The sequence below is a fragment of the Amblyomma americanum genome, chromosome 1, assembly GCF_052857255.1.
Source record: "Amblyomma americanum isolate KBUSLIRL-KWMA chromosome 1, ASM5285725v1, whole genome shotgun sequence".
NCBI classification, from domain to species: domain Eukaryota; kingdom Metazoa; phylum Arthropoda; class Arachnida; order Ixodida; family Ixodidae; genus Amblyomma; species Amblyomma americanum.
The window spans coordinates 457940565-457955189 of NC_135497.1; the positions used below are offsets into that span (position 1 = coordinate 457940565).

The 14625-nt window shown below is 49.2% G+C and overlaps 2 protein-coding genes across 2 annotated transcripts in view; both read left to right on the forward strand.

Annotated features, from left to right (window-relative positions):
- The window catches only part of LOC144116019 (splicing factor C9orf78), a 42406-nt gene extending 30128 nt beyond the window's left edge, over positions 1-12278 (forward strand). The window contains exon 9 of the mRNA XM_077650680.1: positions 12043-12278. Coding sequence (XP_077506806.1) covers positions 12043-12140 — 98 coding nt within the window. The 3' untranslated portion in view covers positions 12141-12278. The remainder of the gene's footprint in view (positions 1-12042) is intronic.
- Positions 9999-10916, forward strand: LOC144116021 (uncharacterized). Its single transcript, XM_077650681.1, has one exon. The coding sequence runs from the start codon at positions 10126-10128 to the stop codon at positions 10774-10776; it is 651 nt and encodes a 216-aa protein (XP_077506807.1). The 5' UTR covers positions 9999-10125; the 3' UTR covers positions 10777-10916.
- Positions 12279-14625: the final 2347 nt, after the last annotated feature.

Consider the following 14625-nt stretch of genomic DNA (forward strand, 5'->3'; position numbering starts at 1 on the left):
GCGAGTACGGCGCCGAGGCCAACGCCACTGGCGTCTGTGTGGACCTCAGTAGGAGCGGTCAAGTCGAATGGCGCAGTATGGGGGGCACTGTGAGGAGGCGGCGCAAGGTGTTATACGCATCGTCGCACGCCGGAGACCCTATCGATAAGTCGGAACTGCCGGACAGTTGTGTTAAAGGCACAGCAATCGAAGCAAAGTTGGGAATAAACCTCCGAAAGTAAGAGCACTGACCTAAGAAGCTGCGCAGGTCTTTGATGGAAGTAGGTTTGGGAAAGGCAGCGACAGCGCGAAGTTTGGCTGGGTCGGGACAAATGCCTTGCTTAGAGACAACGTGGCCGAAAATTGTCGGTTGACGCGCAACAATATGGCATTTCTTCAAGTTGACCTGCAGGCCAGCGTCAGAGAGGCAGGTCAAAACGTCCTTCAGGCGGGATAGATGGGTTTCAGAGTCGGGGGAAAAGACTGCAATGTCGTCGATGTAGCATAGACACATTTTTTACTTGAGTCCACGCAGAATGGTGTCCATCATCCTTTCCAAGCTTGCAGGGGCATTACAAAGGCCGAATGGCGTCACAGTAAATTCATACAATCCGTCGGGAGTCACAAAAGCAGTCTTGGGACGATCGGCTGCTTCCATGGGGACCTGCCAGTACTCGGAACGTAAATCGAGGGATGAAAAGAGCTCCGCCCCTTGCATACAGTCCAGAGCGTCATCTATGCGTGGGAGCGGATAGACATCCTTGCGCGTTATCTTATTAAGGCGGTGGTAATCGACACAGAAGCGTATGGAGCCATCTTTCTTTTTCACAAGGACAACCAGCGATGCCCAAGGGCTGCTTGAGGGCTGAATGACGCCGTTTTGAACCATTTGGTCGACTTGCTCTGTAATAGTGTGGCGCTTGGTTGGAGACACACGATAGGGGCGCTGCCGCAGCGGCGCGTGGGCACCAGTGTCGATGCGATGGGTGACTGTGGAAGTTCGGCCTAAGGAAGTTTGGTGGGTGTCGAAGGAAGAGCAAAATTAGTTAAGGAGGGGGAGGAGCTATGTTCGTTGCGGCGGGGGAAGATCGGCGTCGATGGAGCGCAAGAACAGTTCGGTAGAAGAGGGATCTGGCGTAGAGGCAGGAGGGCTGAGCGCGTTCATGGCGAGGAGCGGTGTATCGTCGCTCTCCTCGCGGATGAGCAGAGATAAGATGGGCTGCACACTGCTGAGGCAATCACCAAGGCGCAGACTGGTAGGGCAGGAAAACGGGTTAGAGACCAAAAATATCGAGAGGCCAGCGGACACAGTCAGTACGGCGTATGGCAGAGGAGACATTTGCGGTGCAGAAAAGTGTGGCCTGGAGTAAAGAGGACAGTGTCGTCACCAATAAGAGTCACAAGGCAGGTGTACAAGAACGGAAGAGCACTGGAGAATGCCGATGTCTTCAGCGAGGGCGATAACACAGGCAACAGAAGGAGTAGCGTCCAGCAAAGGATTGGGCAGAGAACAGAACCAGACTTCCGCTCGAGCACATTCAATGAGAGCTTCATGGCCGGAAAGAAAATCCCAGCGCAGAATAACAGAATGGGAACAGGAAGGCAGCACGACGAATTCTATCGTGTAGAGGGAGTCCAGAATCACAAATCGAGCGGTACAGGCTGTGGACGGCCTGATGTGCTCAGCGCTGGCCGTATGCAGCGACAGTCCAGCAATCGGGTCTTTGCCTTCTTCAACGAACGACAAAACTTTTCGTCCATAACAAAAATCGCAGCACCGGTGTCCACAAGGGCCAAGACAGAAATGCCCTCGACAGAAATTTCGAACAAATTAGCAGGGGATATGCGAGGCATTGGAAAGTTCCACGGGGACGCAGTTTTCGCCTCAGGAACTGTGGCGCCTAGTTTTCCTCGTGAGGGGTATTGGGGCAACGTCGCATAGGAGAAACAGAGCGCCACCTCAGTGACGGTGAACAACGTTTAGAAAAGGCCAAATGGTCAGGAGAAAAAGGACGTCCAGGCGGCAGCTCAGCAGTGCCGGAGTACTGACTCGTGGAAGGCCAGTACGCGGGATCTGGAAAAGGTGGCGCGTAGACTGGGAGACGACGACGGCAAAGCCGGGCCACATGACCAGGCAAGCCGCAATTGTACCAGATGGGCCGGTTGTCGATGGTGCGCCAGGGATTGCCGACTCGCGGAGCCGGTCGAAGAGAAGCAGCCACTGCTCGTGCAAGTATTGGAGGCAAAGAATTGGTAGGCGGTTGAGGTCTTGCGATGACGTCCGCGTTCGTCAGCGGAGCGCCCATAGGGGGCGGCGTCTGGGCAATGACGTCAGGGGAGCGGCGACAGGTGGTGGCGGATAAGCGGGTGGAAGAGGCTCAGCAACTTGCTCTTGGATGGCGTGTCGAAGAGCCGGAGCCAAATATGCAGCTCGCTCTGTGGGCTCGGCAGAAGAGAAAGCTGACACGCCACTTCTTCCTGAACAAAGTCTTTGATTTGTTGCAGCAGCGATGAGGTGTCAGGTGCTGGCGTCAGTCCAGCAAGCGACTCAACCTGTCGGGGGTGCTGTCGAGTCAGGAGCCTCTGCTTCCGCAGCTCCTCGAAGCTTTGGCAGAGGGTGACGACTTCAGCAACGGTGCGCAAGTTGTGCGCTAACCAGCATCTGAAAGGCGTCGTCGTCAACACCCCTCAAAATGTGTTTAATCTTGTCAGCTCCTGACATGTTGAGGTTGACACGCTTGCATAGGTCAATGATTTCTTCTATGTAACTGGTAAAGGTTTCGACGACCTGGTGGGACCGTTTGCGCAAGCGTTGTTTGGCGTGGAGTTTCCGGACAGCAGGATGACCAAACACTTCAGAGAAGGTTGTCTTGAAAGCAGACCAAGTTCGTATGTCCACCTCGTGGTTCCAATACCACAGGTTAGCCATGCCGGTGAGATAAAAAATTGCGTTATTTAGTTTTGTCACATCGTCCCATTTGTTGTAAAGGCTCACCCTCTCGTAAGACATGAGCCAATCTTCGACATCCTGCCCACTGAAGATGGCCGGGTCCCGTTGGTGAAGGGAGCCGGCGCAGGTAACAGCTGGGCCCACTTGCACGGCTTGATGTTGAACGTCATTAGGCATTGGAGGTGGCGGGAGAGTGCGGTTGCGCATTTCCAGAGCTGTTACTCGGCACTTCCACCAAATGTAAGGCGGGGGTTTATTGAAAATAGCTGGGAGGACGGGAGCAGTGGTGAGAAGAACAGTCCGAGGGCAACCAGGTCGAGCACAGACACTCGGGGCGATAGCAATGCGGCTGACGCACAGGGCCATCTTCTTCGTTGTCACAAATCGTCTGCTTTGTTTTTGTCATCATCTTCGTTACAATAGCTTCAATGTTTCCACTTCCCTGACACAGTATGAGACGCATTGTATTCTACGAAGGAAGGCACACACAAGGCATTCGCTTTGGCCTATAAAGTCCATTGTCTATAGCTGCACTAACAGTGCATGGAGTATGAAACAAGGCTCTCTCTCCTGTTCCACACACTGTTATTAGGGGATGTCCTCCTGTGCATGACTGCCGATTTCGTCTTCCCACGCTCGATATTCTGTATAATGTTGAGCTTCTCCTTGATGGTCAACAGTCGGAGCTTTGCCCCAGAGCAAGACTGGCTGGGAAGGGATGTTACTTGAGATGCGCTGCATGCAGGCAGTGCGTGATCCATGACAACGCCAACATCAAGCCAATGCAACACAGTAGGGCCAAATCACAGCCGCATAGTGATGCCGGTCAGCCTGCACTGTAGCAATGGGAGCTGCAGCACATGGAGGAAAATGAAACTTTGCTGCAGCTAGCCTGAACTGCTTAGAAGCTGAAACACATGACAATAAGTGATATCTATGACGATGGGCACGTCCATGTGGCTCAGACTCGGCTGTTCTCACCACTATGTCTTCTATGGCACTGTTGGCAAAGGCAAGGTAAAGCAAGAACCATGGCACTAATGCTTTCCACACCACCACTAGTCACCTATGTAACGACGCAAAGCCTGGCACCTGCCATCCGTGTGGGCACAGCTTGACGCTCGGCAGTTCGATATATCTGTTTTATGAAAAATCGTGTTCGATATATAAAGTTAGAAATGCATGTGTTTGTTAAAAAATATTTAGGAACAGTTCAATATAGCCTATAATTCATAATATCAGTGTTTGTTATAACGAGGTATGACTGTATTCTTGTGTCATCGCAATCTACGCATTTTGAGTACCAGTGAACCTTCCCCCGTGATGTGTCGCATAGCTTACAGATGCTAACCAAGATATTTGCAAGAAGTCACTATGCCATAAGCAGGCACCAAACGCTAAATGCTTAAGCTCTGTTGGGTATTTCACGCAGTTGTGTCTTAATTGTGACTGCTGCTGAAGTTAGTACACCTTAACGAAGTTTTACTATTTTAACTCGTTAACCACCAGTCCCGAGCTGTACTCCTCATAGGAGATTACCTATATCACCAATGATGAGTTGCATTCGTCCAGTCTGATGTTGCGCTGCTGTCATCGCCAAAGTCGAGTTACGGTCAGTAACTGTGTTTGTTGCAATTTTCAACACTAGAGGGCAATAGTTGTCCATGAAACACCTTTTGCGCTTTTAGAATCTCATGTTTTAAGCCTGACAATACTCATTTTTTCCGAAAAATCGCCAACCAATGTGGCGATTTAGGCATGTTTTTAAAGGGTTAAACTATCATTACCTTTATTAATTAGAGCTACTAGTTAAGTGAGCATGATTTCTAATTTATTAGTTTTTAACAATGTACCACATGTAAAATGTTAGTAATCATATTAGTCATTTTTCCCTTCTGTTATGTGATGCTGCTAATATATGTGCTTTTTTTTGCTCTCTTCACTGACAGGATTTTCCCCCTTTAGCTTTTTGCCATTGGAACTCTTGCATTGTATATTGTGCATTTGACACACATTGAATTTAATTTGCTGGCATGAAATGGTGAGATACAGGTCAGTTTTATGCATATGTGGCTGCCTTCCCACCCATAATTGTGACTACAAAGCTGGTTCTGCCCTGTTTCATGTGATTTTTAGCTCTGCTGTGTTGAGTGTATGGCATCATGATGGATTTCATCTTCTTCTACTGGGTGAAACAATGAAGAATGATTAGTAATGTAATAGTAGGATGAATTTACTGTATTTACTCGTGTAATTTGTACGCTTTATTTTTTTCCTTAGATTTAAGGCTTCAAAAAAGAGTGTGCACAAATTACATGGAGATTTTGCAAACACGTCCTAAAAGCTCGACAAAGGTCATAACGCACAATGTATACATATATCGCTGCATATAAGTTGACCCCGCAACTTGCGCCCCTCGGAAGCCAGGATAGAAGTTCGAATCCAAATATAAATTGATGCATACCCTACCCCACCTCATGCCTGCCCCAGACCCATGTTATGTAGGTCTTCGCGCGATGGCATGACGGTGCATGTGCAGCTCAAAAGCGCTAAACGTGGAGCGATACAGCTGCAAATCCAGCAGTTGTGGAGATATAAGGCGATAAAATGGCACCCCCGCATATGGCCCAGCTGAGTAGCGGCAAACTGAAAAGCAAGGCAGTTAGGTTGTTTCAGATTCTGGCGCGACGCACGCTGCGGAGGTTACGGGAAGTTTGCTCTCGCAGCTGACCGTCCCTCGCCGGCACGAGGGAGCCGGGTAAACGGCACGCAGTTGACTTTTCTTTATAGGAACCAATTTACAAACGAATTGCCGACTTTTGTAGCGAAAGCCACACTAGGCTAGCCAGCAGCGCATTTCAGGCAGTCCGCGCTAGTCACTTCTGCGCATGCGCCTTAACCATGGCAACCAGCTACGCCGAGTCGCAGGTGTTCGCCGTGCGCCGTCGCCTCGCCGGTCTCCGCGCATCGCCTTGTGTGACGTCGTCACTTAGCTATGTGCCTCACTGTGCATTCGTGGTACTCCGAGCCACGCGCCGTTGCCTCACCGGTCTCCGCGCAGCGCCGCGTGTGACATCATCATTTAACTATACGCCTCACTGAGCATGCGCTATGCACTTAGCGGCTGCGCTGCTTCGGAGGATATAAGCCGCGGAGCAGTTGCTCGCCTTGGGAGAAGGCGCAGTGGAAGGAGACGTGATGGTGGAAGGTGAAGACACTTGATGAGACGTTCTTCACGTACCTCGGGCATCTCCGCGCTTCGTTCTTATGTGTAGACGGGCAGCCCCACGCCAGGCAGTGACTTCAGGGTCGGTACAAGCAGCCTCCCATAGGCTCATTGTGCCTTGTCACAAGGGGAGCGGCCGCTCCGCAGCTTATATCTTCCGCCGCGGCACAGCCGCTATGAGCACAGCGCAGGCTCTCTTCCTTTACTCAAAATCTTCAGCATCTAGAATGTTGTCAACGCAATTGTCAACGCAATTGTCAACGCAGTGAACACCGACAGCTTTCGCTCTGTATATCCTGGATTAGCTAAGCTAATCCACATTCATTTTTTTTTTACACCACTCGCCTTTTGTAGCCGCATGCGGCGACCTGGCCATGCCGATCTTTCCAAGCTTTCTCTGCATGCACCCGCCTGCATGCTGGTGTGCTTGCGCAGCAGAGGGCGCAAAATATGCGAGTAAATGTTATTTTTTTTGAAATTGGATAATAAATTGGGGGTGCACAAATTACTAGGCGTGTGCGAATATTCGAAATTTCCAATACGAATCGAATATGTTTGATATTCGATTCGTATTCGTATTCGAAAATTGATATTCGTGAACTTCCGAATATTCAAAAATTCCCGAATACTCGCCAGCGATCATATACTGCGCATACTTTCATAAATTCGACCATGGCAAAACCACAATATCTGGACAAATTAGCCGATAATCGAGTTAAAAATTCCAGGACAACAATACAGAGGTCCTATCTTTGCCGTTTATTACGCGGACCGACCGCATCCCGACGCCGCAAGGCTTCACCTCGTGAGAATTTCCTTTAGTGGGCTTTCCCACACATCACCCGTGCTGCGAACAAGATGGCCGACGGCCCGCTTCGAGCAATCGCAACGCGAAATCGCACTTTTTTTTTTAATCCTTCGGTAGTACGTTACATATTTAATGCCCACATCCGAAGAATGCATCCTGTCGCCTTCATAACTTTCCGAGTGTGACTTCCGCCATCTTGTTTTGTAAACTACGCTATGCGAGAAAGCCTACTTGCGGAATGCTGCGGGAGCCTCCTGAAGGGGCGCGTCAAGTAGTCACAATAGGGCAACGGATCCTGTTAAAATCTCGCCTATTGCATTGTAACCTTCATACCTCTTTAGCGGGCGTAACGGCAGGCGTGGCAACAATCCGGAGGCCTCGGTCGCTAGGGCAAAAAAATAGCCTGGCTGCGTAGTTTCGGTTTCTGAGCTTCACCGCTGCCCCGCGACAACTTCAAATGTCGGCTTGCGCATTCGCCGAAAGTCCAATCCCAGCTCCGCGCGGCTTATTTCCTTTTCCTTTTTAGAAACCGCCTCGCCGCTCTGACGCCAGTATGCGTTCCCCGGCCCCTTGCTTGCATTTGTGTTGTTCTTCCAGCACTCCAAAACGGGTGGCTCGTCACGGGCTTACTGGTGTTAGTGCGATGGAGCTGCCTCATAAGGCCTTACTGCATCTTCAGCATTTTCGGCAACATTTTTTTTTGCATGGGGGGGGGGGGGGGGGGGCACGGTCAATTTTATTAATTGAGGCCTGCGGATGAACCGGGCATTTCTTCCGCTCCCTTGAACTCCGAATGAATGAGGTTTAATAGCCATCATGTTATTTTTTGTTGCCAGTCTTGTCACTTTATGGATTTTGTTTTGCATGACCTCATTATAGTTTGGATACTGTTATGCTGTCTAATGAAGTAGTATACATTTCTGTGCACATCATGTTATTTTTATATGATACTGAGGCAGTCTAGTTTTGTTTATTTTAGTTGCAAAGACCATGCACTATTTTGAAAAAAATAAGAGCAACAATGTTTGCTTGTTCATCATTTTCTGGGATTTTTTTTGTACTGAACAGATATTCGATGTTCGATTCATATTCAAAAATTTCAATATTCGCACACCCCTACAAAATACACATGTAAATAGAGTATTTGGAGTGTTTTAGCACACCTCAGCACAGTGTGTGCCAAGCTCCAAGCAATGAAGAGAAAGAGGTGCCCCGAATCTCTGTCACAGGGCTGCTTTAAGGGGGGACGCGGCCCTTGAAAACCGAAAAATCGCGAAAAAGTCGATTTTTGGAAAAGTGAGTATTCTGACAGTTTGTGTCATAAACTACCTGTTCTGCAAATATCAACGCCTGATTCGTTGTGAAAGTACTTCAAATTAAATATCGAACAAGCTGCGGCAGCCGCTGAGCTGCGAGAAAGCGCCGAAAGTACCCTAACTTCGAGCGCATGCCGTTTTTCAGCCAGCGAACTGAGCACCGCCATCTTGGTCTTGTTTTGTTCGGGAATTCTTGCTCTTTTTTTTGCCTCTTCCGACGACCGCGGCGGCAGCATGGTGGAAGTGCGGCTCGCTTGTGATTGGGGCCCTCAAAGCGCCTTTCGAGCTTCCCGCGTTGTAAATGCGAGGCTGCGATTGGGCGAAGGGCGCTCTCCTCAAGAACGCAGGGGATCGCGTGGCTGCTGTTGGCTGCTGCATGCGCTGACGAGGCGGTCCCCTTTCGGTGGCGGCCGGCGTATCGTCTGCACTGGCCGCCATGGCTCTTTCCTTTTCTCGTTGTTGGCGGTCTTTGTGGTTTGTGCGCTCTCTTCACGTTTCGCCAGGTTTGTGTTCGCTGTTGTCACCGTCTTTATGATATCTCGCCGTGCCATCCGAACAGTTTCCTGCAGACTGTTGCGCGGTCAGTCACGATGTGCCAACAAAGCGAAAGACGCTACACGCGTTCGGTGCGCGGAAGCATGTTATGAAGTTGGTTCGTGCGGCGAAGCGTGCCACCAACAGTCACTGTGTCGATGCTTCCATCCGCGTGGCTTCTGCTACATCGCTACCAGACAGTGATTGCGTCGCCGCTTTCAGCGACGTACCAGCAGCTTCTTCGGTGCAAGAAAGCGTTGCTTCGGGCACGCCTTGTGTACCGAACTCTTCAACCTCGGCGATTGCGGCCTCCAGCTCCGGTCTGGAATCTACCCTGAAGCGCGAGGAGATCGAGGCGGCGGATGCACAACGTGCTGTTGTTCAAGAAAGACTTGGCGCCATGCCAGCGATACAACGGAAGTTTGAAGCGATGACGCCCGATCCCAGATCTGCCACCGCTACAGGTGAAGGTGCGAAATTTTGTCTTGTGCAAATCGATACCCTAAGGGACCTGCTCTCTAGCACCTTGTGCAAGCATTGCCTTGCGCCCGGATTGACCGTTCAAGAAGGCACCCAGCTTGGACTGGCAACAAAGCTTGAACTGATGTGCCCACATTGTGGGATGGTTGCAAGCTCGTGGAACTCCCAACGCCAGAATGAAGCAATGGCCTTGAAGTGAACATACGAGCCGTTATGACAATGAAGCAGATTGGCAAGGGCCAGACAGCTCTCAATGACTTCTGGGGCAACGATGAATGTATCTCACAGAGGGCTTCATCATAGCACATTCCAGAAGCACCTGAAGAAGACATTCAGGGACAGAGAGATCCAGTGCATGGACAAGTTCTACGCCGAATCAGCTGCTGCAGTGAAGGAGGTCTACAAGGAGATGGACCCAAGCTTTTGCAGAGACATCACTGTAGCATATGATGGAACTTGGCATAAGCGTGGCCACACATCCCACATTGTAGTTGGGGCGGTGATTGAGTACCATACAGGCCTCATCATGGATGCTGTGGTTCTGTCTAACTAGTGCCTTGGTTTTCAAGTAGGACCACAACCTGGAGAAGCAGATTACTCAAGCTGGCATGAGCGTCATGTTTTCCAGAAAAACACTGATGCTAAATCCGGGAGGATGGAAGTAGAAGCAGCTCTGATTCTTTTCAACCGTTCAGTCTCAAAGCACAACCTGTGTTACACAACGCTTGTTTCTGATGGAGACAGCGCCACCTTCTCAGCCCTAGTGGAAGAGAACGTCTAGGGACTAGTCCCCATTGTTAAAGAAGAGTGCCTCAACCACTTCCAAAAGAGGATGGGCACGGCACTGCGGAACCTTGTGCAAAAATGTGAAAAGTCACTGGGAGGGAAGGGCAGGCTGACAAAGGCTCTCATTGATAAACTGACAGACTATTATGGCTGGGCCCTGAGAAACAACTCCAACGATGTGGCTGCAATGCAGCGTGCAGTGAATGCAGTGAATGCATCGTACTACCATGTCACATCAACTGAAGAGGAGCCTCGCCATGACTTCTGCCTAGAAGGTGCCAACTCGTGGTGCCGTCATAAGGTTGCCGAGGCAAGTGATTCACCACAGCCAAAGCATAAGTACAGCCTTCCAGGCTACGTCGCTGAGGCTATGCTGCCTGTTTACCAGCGCCTCTCGCAGGCTTCTCTTCTGCAACGCTGCCTGGGTGAAAAGATGCAAAATGCGTCCGAGTCTTTCCACTCTGTCCTATGGTCCCTGATGCCAAAGGAGCTGCACGCGTCTTTGATTGCTGTGCAGACAGCACTGCATGAAGCAGTGCTGAGATATAATGCTGGTTGTCAAAGGGCCACCAAAGAAATCTCTGCGTCAGTGGGGCTCACACCTGGCCACCTAGTCATCCAGCGAGCTGCAGAAAAAGATGCCCTGCGCATGGACAAGGCCGAGAAAAGGAATCCTGTGAAGAATGAGAGGCGGTGAAGGAAAAAAGTGCGCAAGGACACCACCAGCTATTCTGCAGGGTCATTTTAGACCTAGGAATAGGTTTGAAACTTTCTCGAGGGCCATGTTTAGAAATGACTTTTTTCCTGGTGTGGCTGCTCATTCTGACTGCATTTCGGGAACCACTTATCGGATTTCCATGGTTTTTTTTTTATTTCGTACCTGAATAAATTTCTGCGGGCAAGACAAGCCCACTTTTTCAAGTTATTGTATCTGAAATTTGTCATAAGCAATTAAAATTTACCTAATGAAGGTCTAATTAGTGACACTAAATTCAGTGCTGTGCTAAAATTTTTCAGCAAGGAAATTCAGCAAAAGGGCCTTGTCTTGCTTTGCAGTACCTATCCAGCAATAACCATATTGAATTTCACAGTGACAGCGCTGTTTTCAAATTCTCCAGGCCTGGAATAAGGGACCTATGTGAACCATTTTGATATACTCCCGTAACTTTAGAACCAGTGTGCACAGCTTCATGAAACTTGGTATTTATTCAAATGTTTGTGTTCTGAGCCTACCCTAAAAATTTCATTCAGATATCTCAAGGAACAAGAAAGCTGGTGTTCTCGCAACCTTTGAGGGCTGTTTTCTCAGAATATTTTTTGCCTGGCGTGGCTGCTCATTCTGGCTGCTGCTCGGGAACTGCTTATCGGATTACCATGGGGTTTTTTTTATTCCGTACCTGAATAAATTTCTGAGGGCAAGACAAGCCTACTTTTCCAAGTTATTGTGTCTGAAATTTGTCGTAAGCAATTAAAATTTGCCTAATGAAGGTCTAATTGGCAACACTAAATTCAGTGCTGTGCTAAACTTTTTCAGCAAGGAAATTTAGAAAAAGGGCTCTGTCTTGCCCTGGGGCACCTATCCAGGAATGACCACAATGAATTTCACAGTGCTAACACTATTTTCAAATTCTCCAGGCCTGGAATAAGCGACCTATGTGAACCACATTGATATACCCCTGTTACTTGAGAACCGGTGCCCACAGCTCCATGAAGCTTGGTAGTTCTTCAAATGGTTATGCTGTGAGCCTACCCTGAAAATTTCATTCAGATATATCAAGAAACAAAAAAGTTGGTGTTCAAGGGTAGCCTCCCCCCTTAAAAGTAGCTTTTGAACAATTTGTTCTTACTCTGCTCTGCATTGCTCAGTGATCTCTAGAGGGGTTCGGGTGGCATTATGGTGCATTTTGGTGGAGCTTGGGATTTTGGTTTTACAGCTGGCGTTGGTGCTTTACTTTATTTGCAGGAGGCAAAGGGCTCTCCAGGTCCAGAGGCAATGACGATGAAAAAGCAACTGACGACTTTCACTTTGAGAAGTTCAAGAAGCAGTTCAGGCGCTACTGAAGGAGATGGAGCATTGTCTCAGCCTGTCCACGTCTCATTATGTAAATATTGTTATGAAGACGAAGAAGAGGGCAGTGGCGCGGGACGGAGTGCTCGCGCTAGGCCCTTGAGCCATTAAATCCTATCTTCATTCAGTCATGTCGTGCTTTCCTTGACTTGCCACCTCGTAACATTTGGTGTGAGGTGCTGGGTACTCATCGTCATCCTAGTCCCCGGAGCATCGCCGCCTTCTGCTTGCCTTCGTCGTCGGCCGAGGGGACCTGGGCTCCGCTGCCCGGCACAACCCCAGCTCGAACTGACCAGAACCGACCAGCCGCTTTCCCCCGCCCCGTCCCCAGCCCCGACCACAAGACATGACGACCAGGACCTGACGTACGATGACCCGACTACGACCCGAACCAAGACGGCACCCCCGCCCAGGCTGTGCGGCGATCCCTCAACCCTTGACCTTCGGCTGTGGGTGACCGACCGCTGGACCTGAAGCTCCGGGGGCAACCGTCCACCAGATCATCTCCTTCATCTTGGTGGTGGCAAGCCTTTCATCTTCTTCTATCTTTCCTGATCATCCTCATCGTCACCTCATCATTCGTAACTCAAGCAGTCGATCGGGACGATCGCTCGGAGGACCGGGGTCATGTTATGAAGACGAAGAAGAGGGCAGTGGCGCGGGACGGAGTGCTCGCGCTAGGCCCTTGAGCCATTAAATCCTATCTTCATTCAGTCATCATGTCGTGCTTTCCTTGGCTTGCCACCTCGTAACAATATATCTGCACATACACCATGCTGTTTCTCCTTTTTCTCTTATTGATTGCATGTCGCATGCAAAAACTCAAAATTGCAGTGGCAATTGTAGTACAAACCTGAAAGCTGGAATGAACAGCGCTGGCAAGTTATAGCTTGTATGAAAATGAGATGCAAGGGTTGCATGGGCAACAAGCACAGGCAGAGCAACTGGTAGGTGTTGTGGGAACAAAACTTTCTTCAGGTAATCACATGCTGATTAGCCTCCTTAGTTTCCTGTGGTGATAAGAACAGTGACTGGTTTCACTGCAGATTTCTGTCTCTTTAAGATGTGCATGCTACTTCTCAATCAAGGGGCAGTGGTGTGGCCTTTATAAACATTGTTATAGCATGCACTGCAACTCTTCCGAATTTTCTGTACAACGGGCAAATTTGGACCCATTTTATGATATATTGAGTGTTGTCACAGATTTTATGGAAAATGAATTTTATTTGCGAAAAACATTTTAAAATATAATAAAACCACACCGTTGCCGGTGGTACCTTGCGTAGCTACGAGACAGGAATATGTACCTCTGTGAAATTACCAGTAGCAGCAGCTGCAACATTATGCAGTAAAATATAGTTAATTCGACCCAATTCAACAAACATTTATTCCTCCTTCTCAACCCCCGTTAATGCGGATAATGTAGACTGCTGCCAGAGTCCTGCAAGACGCCCGTTGGAAGCTCATTTATTTGGATGCCCAGTAGCTGGTATCGGTTAATTCAGTCAGGCTCCCGAAGTGGTGCTGTGTCAAGGTATGACCTGCTCGACAACTGATAGTCCAAATAATCAGCCCCAGGCCTGAACTGCACGTTAGATTGCTTTCTGTGCCTCTCTGACATGCGCGCAACGATCGGCAGGCTGCTGGTGATAGGCCGATAGAAAGTGTGAAGTGTGGCCAGGTAGTTTCGTTTTTGAAGCTTCGCCGTCAGCCCGGTGTGATTGCGGCTCTCAGCTGCGCTTATCAACCAGCTGAGCCGCACGCATCAACTGCGTCTTTCAACGAGGCGTATAAACAATAGCAACGGCACTGGGCTCTGAATTGGTAACATTGAAGAACGGGGAAATTAATTGCATTTAAAGAAATGGCATTGCACAGCTGGCCGAGGTTCTTGTGTGATTATAGTGCAATGCACACAACTGCCAGCACCAGTGCACACGATAGTTCGCCCTGTCACAGTGGTTGGTTAACACATCTGTGCACTCAGTGCAAAACAACCGCACGATACCCTACCAGATGCAGATGAATTTGCGTCCACTTGAAAATCAAATTGCTATGATAATGTGGGACGCTTGAACCAGTGCTCTAATATGCACATTAAAACCACAATGGCACAGAGTTTGACTTTCTAACCCACTTTCCAGTGCCGATTCTTGCCATCATCAGCGCCAAACTTCAAGTGAAGCTGAGGACGCGGTAGGAGCATGCTGGTGCTACATTTGGTAAAAGATTAGCAGTGCTAGTAGTGCAGTGGGTGAAGCGTAGCTTTTGAAATTCTTCCTGCGAGATTCATGATAGCTACACTGGTTTCAAGAAAGTACGCATAGTAAAGACACATGAGCTCAACCGTACCAAGATGGAAACTGGATGCTGTGGGCGCGGTGTTGCCAAACCTCCAAGCAGTTTCGCATATCGTCTATTGCGTTAGAAAAGCGGCCATTTTTGTTCTGCAAGAATTAGTTCTACGACTGCTCACAG